This window comes from Actinia tenebrosa, unplaced genomic scaffold (genome assembly GCF_029948245.1).
Source record: "Actinia tenebrosa isolate PJP-AT-01 unplaced genomic scaffold, QUT_ActTen_1.0 PGA_scaffold8__29_contigs__length_14323225, whole genome shotgun sequence".
NCBI lineage: Eukaryota > Metazoa > Cnidaria > Anthozoa > Actiniaria > Actiniidae > Actinia > Actinia tenebrosa.
In genome coordinates this window covers 5,530,007-5,539,484 of record NW_028292585.1, presented here as the reverse complement: position 1 = coordinate 5,539,484, position 9,478 = coordinate 5,530,007, and the positions used below count along the sequence as shown (strand labels likewise).

Genomic DNA, 9,478 nt, shown 5'->3' with positions numbered 1-9,478 from the left:
CCTTTTTGTCAATGAGTTTGTACTATGGCGAAGTCCACCCGAAGTCCGAACAAGTCTGAAATATCCTAAATCCGAAGTCTGAAATATCCTAAAGTCTGAAGTCTGAAATGTCCCTCCAGGGTTTCCGTAGTTCTCTGTCGATTTTTTTTTTTTTTTTTTTATGTCGTTCACGGGTCCCTAGTTGAGTTACCACCAGGAACAGAGGAGCAAAAGCTTAACGACTCATGGAATCAATTTATTCAGGTTTTCAATATGTTATTTCTGTCCCTTAAGATTTGAAATGTTGTCATTCATGAGCAAAAAAAAAAAAAAAAAACCGGAAATCCACAGTGATTTAGACACTAAAAGTGACACCTCAGTTTTGCAAATTTTCTCGATTCCGATAGGATCAGATCATGCAGCTGGATGCATATAAGAATGACGTCACATGCAAAGCTCTGGGGTCAAGAGTGTTTTTCTTGACTAACTAGGGACAGGTGTACGGTGCTTGATCAGGTGACGGGCAGCTGGGCAGAAACAGATGGACACAACCAGTTCTCGAACATTCAGAATAGGACACTACAACCTGGTATTTTTAGCTTTTTCAGTTCACTCTTTTCCCCTTCTGAGGACATTCATCGGATCCATTATATAGTTCCTAAACGGTTCCTTTCTTAATACCTGTTATATTTATAGTTCCTAATAGTTATGTATATATATAGTTACCTGTTATATATAGAATGCATACCTTAAATCCGTTAAAACAACTAACAAAATTGTACGAATTAATCTGACAAATAACCTTAAATTAGTGGTTAACAGTTAAATGATATTTCCGCATTATTTTGGTTAATATTATGGCCTTAAAAGTAATATAATTGTGGGGTTTCATACAAAGTTTCTAACGGATATACTGTATGGTATGCACTCTAATCCCTTAATTATCCCTAAAACTATTTCAAGCCTTTGCAAAATATCGTGATTTTAGTTCAGGCAATTTTGATGGGGAAATACTTATATAATATTTCAAAATATCGTTGCCATATCAAGACAAATTTGTAGGTGACCCATTACCAAAAACTAGTTCAACTGTTTTCTACACATTTTTCGACAGGTGATTTTAAGACCAAAATTAATTAAAGAATATATATAATTATGGTTTTTTAAAACTAAACAAAAATAATAATTTTGAATTCCAGTGAAAACTTCAAAATGAGTCATTTGTTTTTTCGGAATAGCAAAAGAATAGCAAAAGCCATTAGTTATCATCTGTACTGTTTTGAAAAACTAATAATAATTTAACTCCCAGCAAGAGAACTCAGATAGCTGCTCTCATACAGCGAGAAGAATTTGACCAAATTTCACTTTAAATCAAATTCCGTATTGTTCCAATTATACTACTAGTTTCAATTATTTCAAGGTAACTCATCTAAACTTTAAAAAATCTTTTATATCCTTTTAAAGGTGATTTAATTTGTTTTTAAGACAAATAATTGCTTTAAGTAATGATTTTTTGACCACATACAGAGGGTTTGTTTTCGTTCATGTATATAAGAACGTGTGATTTTGAAATGATATTTTGCAAACGCATCTACGTAACTGTCCCAAAATCTCAGGTAAGCGTTGTTTAAACATAAATAAACTAAATATTTTTTGCATTTTTAGGAAAAATCCTTGCTTATTTGAGGAAGATTTAGGCTTAATTATGTTTTACTGAAATACGTTTTCGTGTCAGCAGACCTTGTTTGGTGCTGGCTCGACATCAATACGACATAAAAATTGCCATTTTAAACTTGCATGTTAAACGATAAGCCGATTGCGACTCAGTTCTAGAGGAGCTTGAGTTTAATTAGCGACGATTTCTCAACTAAAACAAATTGTAAACGATTTGGAGTATTCTATTTTTTACAGAACTTAACTCAGTTCAAGCGATTCTCTTCTGCTTGTTAGATTTCAATTTTTCATGACTACAAATGCCGGACAGGAATTTAATTAAATGGCTTCTTCTTCTTTTTTCTTTTTGTATAAAACGTTTTTACTCGGGCTTTCAAAGAAATGCCCGAGGTATAAATTGAGCTTTATTTGCGTTCTGTCACAAATCGCAGTTGCGTTCAAAGCGCATGCGCAAGTTTTATGCGCGTGCGTAGTATGCGCCACATAAGCACATGGTCGAGCAATGGCGAAATTTTTCAAGGTTTCGTCAGAAGGATGACAGTGTTCGCGAAGAATTCTTTCGATTTTCTGCTATGAAGCCCGAGTTCACGCAGATATGCGTCTAGTTTCTTGTTAAACCATATGGTCAGAGTATAGAAGACAACTAACTAGAATTTAATAAGAAGACCAAAAACGGTGAAATTACTGATTTCACGTGATTTGTTCGTAAACTGCACTTTTCATCTTATAATCTAGAATTAATATCGACTACGAGAATCAAAACTGGTCGCCATCATGAAAAAGAGTATTATTTTGGTGCTCCTTTTGGTGTCATTGTTGATGCTGAGTCAGTCTTCTGTTGATGGCTTTCTTTGTAAGTATGTTTTTTTTTTAATCTGTACTTTTGAGCCTAATGGTCAGCACCGTTTCTCCTGGCCATGAGGACCGCAGACTGTGATGAAAGCAAAAAAAAAACGGAAAGGATGAAGTATATATATAGGAATATGTAATCTTTTTTCACCTAAAATCCATAACTTAGTCCAGAAGTTATGAAGTTTTTTTTTTTACTTTGAATTAAAAAGAATAATGATAATAACGGAATTAAAACTAATATAATGTAAGCCATAGAACACGAAAAATGCCGCTCTTCAGAAGTATAAGTCCTGGGCGGAAGTTTTTTGATAATGCTGTCAGGGGAGGGGGAGGCGAACGGTACGAGTAGGAAGGCCAAGAAAAAGCACTGAAATTTTCAGCTAATTATCTGTTTATCATTATCTAACTTTAAATAAGTTCGCAGAAGAAGACGAAGACCAGCACCCACAACTGCAGCTAAAACAAGCGCTGGTAGTCCGACCAAAATGAAATCGCGTAAGTTGATTGGACGGGTCTATGATGACAATAATACTTCAGTTTAGAAGAGTTCTCTGTTGCTCAGGGTTACCCTCGATGTTGTGCGGAATATTCATGTGTTCCAGTGAAGGTCCGTGGAATTTCAAAGTGTTATTTTATACCATTGGTATTTGTGAATATTTAGACACCAATTCGAGGCCAAGCATGAGTAACTGAGTCTGTAATCAAGGAACGCAGCTGTAATTTGGAACTAGAGTATTATTAAAAGATGATCTGGGGGGGACATACCAAACGTAGGAGGGTGGTCGGGTGGTTTTCTCTCCCACTCATTAAAGAAGATTTTTCTACTTTCTTTCATTTTACTGAAATGATTGAATTAAAAAGCTTAGCTTGCTACGCTAGATAGGTTACTTGATCAAAGCGAGAGGTTTCACACTCTTAAAAAAGTTGACTCAAACCTAGTACTTTTAAGTAATCACAGGGGCCGCGGAGACGGTGCCCCCCACTTTTTCCTTTTTTCTTCTATACTATAGTGTCATATATTTTTCCCATCTTAGTCGCCCCCCCCCCCCCCCCCACCCAATTTCGACTGCTTGAATTCTGTTTTAATTTTAACTCTTAACCCCACCCCTGGCCACTAGAATAAAAGGTGCTTTTATGAATTGTAGTCTGGGAAGACATTGCCGACTCGGTTCGCTAGGCTTTTGGCCGGCCCATTCAAGACCACAGGTAAAAAATATTAGATATTGCAATAAATGGTTAAAGATGGCAGATGACATATTATGATAGACGATAGTAATATAATTTTTATGTTGATGATATTGATGATGATTATGATAATGATGATCGAATATGATGATGATGATGTTAGATCAGTGTTGTTGATTATGATGATGTTAGATGATGTTGGTGATGATGACACATCGGATGATGATGGTGATGACATTGTTGATTATGATGATGATGATAATGTTAGATGATGATGGTGATGATAATATTGGATAATGATAGTGATGATGGTAAATAATGGCAACGATGATATCCATAATGCTGGTGAATAATTGTTGATGTTGCCGGTGTTGATGATCTCCTGCTGCTGCTGGAGATGATAATGGCTGAAAATACTGATGAAAGTTAGGTAACCAGAGCGACAACAATCTTTCAAACTCTAACATATAATGTCTTTATCTTTTCCAACAGGGATATTACACCTTGAAGTATTAGTTTAAATCCATGCCAAATAAAAAGATTGTTAAATCTCAAAACCTGTAAAGTCTTAATTCCAATAAAATCCCAGTGATAAAAATTGACGCCTTTTTAGTTCACTTTCATATGTCTCCGGACTACAGTCTTGTCGGTCTTCTCTCCTCCCTGCTCTCCCTCCTCCACACAACCCCCAAGAAGCCTAATTATTCCCTTCGCCATGGGAGAGTCCTTTTTTTCAGTAACTTAATTTTAAAGCAAAGCAACATAAGATTGACATGCATTGGCAAGGCAGCTTGAAATCATAAAGCAAACTTCACAAAAACAAGTTTAGTTTTATGGACGTTCATGGTCATTGTTCGCGCGCATCCTTTCTGCGCATGAATTTAGTGAGCGAGCGCTCATCGTGATGGCGTAAGCAAAATATTATAAAAACGTCCTTAATCTGTTATAGCTCTAAAACGAAGTCGGCCACCCCATTTTTTATTTTGTTTTTTGAAAGTACTCGGCAATACTGAACTTTAGAGAAAGAATCTTAGGCCTAGGGCAAACGTCGAACTTTCCATGCACCGAACTCATAAAAAACAATGGATATCAGGTGATAATGAGGCGGCATTCTTTGATGTAATTAAGTTCGGTGCATGGAGAGTTCGACGTTTGCCCTAGGCCTTAAAAACCTGACAATGGGATCAAATCGAAATTGCATATATTTTGTACGATTGCAATAGAATTTCACGTAACTTGAAGGTTTCAAGTCCACACTTACAGCACAATAACATTATATATTTCTAATTTTCAACACAAATTTTAAATGCTAACTAGTTATTTGGTTATTTTTAGTCTTTTGTGTAAAATGGGGACGACCAATTTGTTTTTTCAATGAAATATGACTTATTTTTGACAGCTTTTCATGTTTACTTTGTTCGCGTGGGGTGAAAGGGTGAATTTCCATGTGTCCTGACGGCTAAACGAAGTCGGGACCCCCATTTTTTATTTGCTTATTTTACTTCTAGTATGTTCTTTCATCGTGCGAAATTTTAAAAAAAATATGACGATGGGATCGTTTGCCATTGAACGTCCTAAATTTGTAAAAAATCATCTCATCTTCAGAGATTATTCACTAATGTACATGACAAGGAAAGCCCCCATAAGCAATCCAAATGAAGACAACATGTGCCACACATCATGAGCATCATAAAAGTGCAGCAACAAACATTCTTTGTTCAGGTTTCTTGAGACGTCAGGAGGGTCAGTTTTCTGTGAGGTTGGGATACCCTGGAACAAATAAATGGCAGCTGACATAATGACGATCGCACCGATGATATAGGAACCTTGGAAGATCCTTAGAGCGATAGTACTGAAAGACATCTTATACACTGTTCCTGTTGTTGCCTTGTAAGCGTTGATTGTGACTTTCCCTATGCTACTAGCCAAAGCAGCAACAATAGTACTGAACAGCAAGAGGTTAGAAATATCTCGGTTTAGGAAAGACGGAAGGATGACACAATTGGTGACAACTGTAAGGACGAATAAAACAACCTTGACTTTGCTTTCAAACGTGTGGAAACCATTCTTGATGGAGCTGTGGAAAAGCTTGTTGCAAGACCAGAGGAACGTCATGACATACCAAAGAACCATGGCGACACAAAAGATCACGTACACGGAGATGCGCAAGTTCTTTCCATTTCCATACTTGTTATATAATGAGCCAAGATAGTTCAGAATGTAAAGAGGCACTATGATGAAAAGAAAGAACGTGGTGTCTTCAACTGGCCTTGGGTTTCCCACCTCTTTCTGGCACTCCTTCACTGACAACCCATTGAACAACGAAACGACAATCAATCCAGCGATGACAAACATGAACGCACTATCAAACTGGAAAGTTAGTCTCGAAGGGCAGAGATGATAGGTCAGAGAAAACAGACCTTCGAATATCAAGGCCCAAGCGAACGCGTAACCGATTGAGAAGCTGTATTTCTTCTTGTACGCTCGAGTAAAAATCTTAAGGGTCTTTTCCTCGTCACAGTTGAATTCAGGAACTGACAACTCGGGGAGGTGGACGTGAAGGTTGGAGCATATCAGGGTATGTCGAGGTAACTGCTCCCCTTCGTCTGGTTTTTTGGAAGGCTTCCTGTACTCAACCAGTGCTTTCCTTCGTGCCTGGATGTAAAGTTCAGCCTCCATGACCCAAATCGACCAAGCAAGGATAATACCATGAATCATGTAGGATAGATTACTGATCATTAGGTTAAATGGAATGTCATTGACACCAACACGGTAGCACCAATCATTATAGAAGCATTTGTCTCTGTCGCCACTGTCAACCATCAAGGACCAGTTCACGTAGACGAACTGAAAAGCACCAACAATGAGAACGAACCCAACGATGCAAGTGATGTAGGAAAATGTCTTTCTTCCCTTCCCCACCCAATGGTATCTCATAACCGTCAGCATTGCTCTTAAGAGCTGCTTGTACGTACTTGGGATATCTGCCTCGGGGTGTAGGAGAGGCCTTAGTTCGTTGTCTTCAGACTCTCCGCCGCAGCAATCAAAAAACTTGCGGCTCTTAAAACTCACTGACGCTCCGTTTCCACTAGTGCTTACGTTACCGAGAGAAGACTTAGAAGTATTCAAACTTACCAACACCAAGGGCTCCTTAAAACATTTCAGTGCCCAAAACGAAATAAATACGCCTCCGAAAAACGAGACGAATATAATGAAACAAATGGGTCGCGAGTAATCATAGTCGAATGAGTATTCTAACTTGATATTAACAAGCTTGTCGTATGTGGCAAAGTTTGTATCCGGGGTTGGTAAGACACTTATAAAATATGGTTCTTCAACTTTGCGATTAAAGTTTGGCGATGAAACTCGGGAGAGCGTGATTCTGCCTCTTTTGGAAAACGTTAAAAATATTGACGGCTTTGAGTAGTCGATTATATTTTTGCCAAGCTTCTCTGTTTGGCTACAGTAATGAGAGACAGTCAAGATTCCTTTGGTAAGAGTATCTGATTGAACAGTTATGTCGAGTTGTGCCTCCCTTCTTGAGCTTTGCTTTTGCTTTCCTGGCCAAAACTGAAATATTTTTGGCCCTCGAAAGCTTGCCCCGGTCTTATTAATCACCAATTCATTGGTTATGAACTGTATTTTCACTTTGAATTCCAACTTTGGTGTGCCTGAAATCACCACATACTTGTTTCCTTTGCCTTGTTGGCTAGTAGTGTCCAGGCAGACGAGGGAGTGGCTACTATTGTCGTCCCTAGTCACTTCCAAACGTGCTATAGTCTGTGCCATCTCAGAATTGAATACTGTCACTTGGAGAGATCCTTTATAGATTAAGAGGAAATTTTTTTCAATAATGAGCAATGATGGCAGAAAGCGCCAAAACTATACTTTCGTACTATGAGATTTGATCCCAATTTTCGTTTTGGATTAACACTCAAAACTTTTTTTAAACAGTTAGAAACTGATGTACCATGATAAAATGCCTGTTGAAGCGGTATTTTCAATTGTACAAGATATTTTGTCGCATTTGTGTTAGAATGTTGCTTTGTCAGGCTTTTTATAGAAAATATATGAGAAATAAGCAAATGGTCTAAAGGCCTAAACCTCATTTTCGAATAAAATTTTTGCTTTGGGTTAACACTTTGATTTCACTTTCATCGGTCACCTCCACTTCCAAACAAATTAAACTTTCAGAATAACAAGATTTTAGCCATGTACAAGAGCCTTTCTTCAAGAAAACAGTTTTTGGCGCTCACTGCTTGAATACGAAAATAATTTTCTCTTAAAGTAAATAAATTTTAGCAAATGCTTGTCATTTATCTTGCCGTCTATCAGTTTATCCCCCCCCCCCCCCCCTTCCCTCCCCTCCCCAGCTATTGACCTTTAGAGTTCCCCCGCGTGACCTCGCATTCAAGCCCTTCAGGACGAGGATACGTGGGGTAAACAAAAGGTATCTATTCTCACATTGCAAACAGAAGTTACATTCATTACTGCAATTTTACTTTTAATTTCGAAAAGCGGTCCAAGATTACGCTTTCAGAGAGGCTTTCGAGTTTCCGTTTTAGTTAACAAATGTGTATGTCATATTTAAGCCGAAACCGAGACCTTCCCTTGAACCATGTCACGCAGTCACGCAATCTATACTCCATGGTACTTGTTTTTGGATGGTACGTGCTTTTGAATGTAAAAAAGATATATGTTTTACTATAATTCTCTTATTTAGGGGGTGAGGAGGGGGCGAAGATCATAGAGTTCCCTAAGACCTCCCCGTTTTTTGTAACTTCATAGCCGGCTTTGAGAATTCCATCGTCTCTCCGCATTATTTATCTTAATCCTTCACCACCGTACTCGAGTGAAATTCTTTCCTTAGAGTTTGAGTTTTGAAACATTAGAGTAGAAAAGCATCTGGTTTAAAAACGAAAACAAAACCGGACCTCGTGACAAAACCAGTAATAACTTGGTAATATTGATGCTAGCTAAATATGTTATCACAGGGGAAAATTAATTAGTAATTTTCCCCTGATTATCATTACCTGTCGAGTTTTTGTACCCATTGATGTATAAGAACGATGCATTCGCATCATTCTTGATCTGACAAGCAATAGAATGGCCAAATTCCTTGGAAAGGTTGCCTTCAATTGTAAAAGACATGCTTGAAGATCCGTTTTCTCCTGACAGACTTGGACTTTGTTGTAGACAATACTCGACCTCGGGAAAGCTTTTCACGGCATCGGTAAAAAATATCGCTATGAGAGCGACTCTTAACGCTGGAAGAATGAACATTTTTGATTGAAGAGAAACCAAGATACCTTTACTATAAGATTTATATGCTTTCATACGAACGCTTCCTCATACTGTTTGTTCTTCTAGGAAATAAGCGGAACTGTGCGTAATGCCATGTGATCGACAGTCGATCGATTTGAATTTAGTTTCATTTTTGACCAGCCATACGTATGTCACAGGCTAAAATTAGAGAGAGTCACGAGAGAGGTGGTGATGCGGAGCACGGGGCTCGGTTGTACGAAGAGTGGATAGCGCTATTCTTATCCAGTGGATAAGTCGATGCTGTTATCCAATAAATTTATTCACTGGATAGGATTTATCCGTCTGATAGCGCTATCCAACCCTCGTACAACTAGGCTCAGGAAATAAGCCGACTTAGCGAATGATACCCATAGGGATATCAAACTGCAGCCAAGGCAAATTATGATGGTAATTGAACTGAGTGGAGTGCAATTTTTTTGGTCCAAAATTGCACGACACGAAGTTCAATTACCACTTAATCATA

The 9,478-nt window shown here is 38.0% G+C and overlaps 1 protein-coding gene and 1 long non-coding RNA gene across 2 annotated transcripts; one reads left to right on the top strand and one right to left on the bottom strand.

Annotated features, from left to right (window-relative positions):
- Positions 1-1,531: 1,531 nt before the first annotated feature.
- On the top strand, positions 1,532-4,288 carry LOC116305487 (uncharacterized). The gene is made up of 5 exons (XR_004198174.2): positions 1,532-1,595; positions 2,389-2,506; positions 2,923-3,000; positions 3,651-3,711; positions 4,183-4,288. It is a non-coding gene; the product is annotated as an uncharacterized LOC116305487 (long non-coding RNA).
- Positions 4,142-9,095, bottom strand: LOC116305486 (cholesterol uptake protein 1). Its single transcript, XM_031715415.2, has 2 exons — positions 8,724-9,095; positions 4,142-7,511 (listed from the first exon to the last, which is right to left on the bottom strand). Exons 1-2 carry the CDS (start codon positions 9,025-9,027, stop codon positions 5,299-5,301), a joined length of 2,517 nt encoding a protein of 838 aa, XP_031571275.2. The 5' UTR covers positions 9,028-9,095; the 3' UTR covers positions 4,142-5,298.
- Positions 9,096-9,478: the final 383 nt, after the last annotated feature.

Coding starts and splice junctions, on each gene's coding strand:
- LOC116305486 (XM_031715415.2), bottom strand. CDS start 9,027: ATGAAAGCATATAAATCTTATAGTAAAGGTATCTTGGTTTCTCTTCAA. Junction 7,512..8,723: donor TGGGTACAAAAACTCGACAG/GTAATGATAATC, acceptor TAATCTATAAAG/GATCTCTCCAAGTGACAGTA.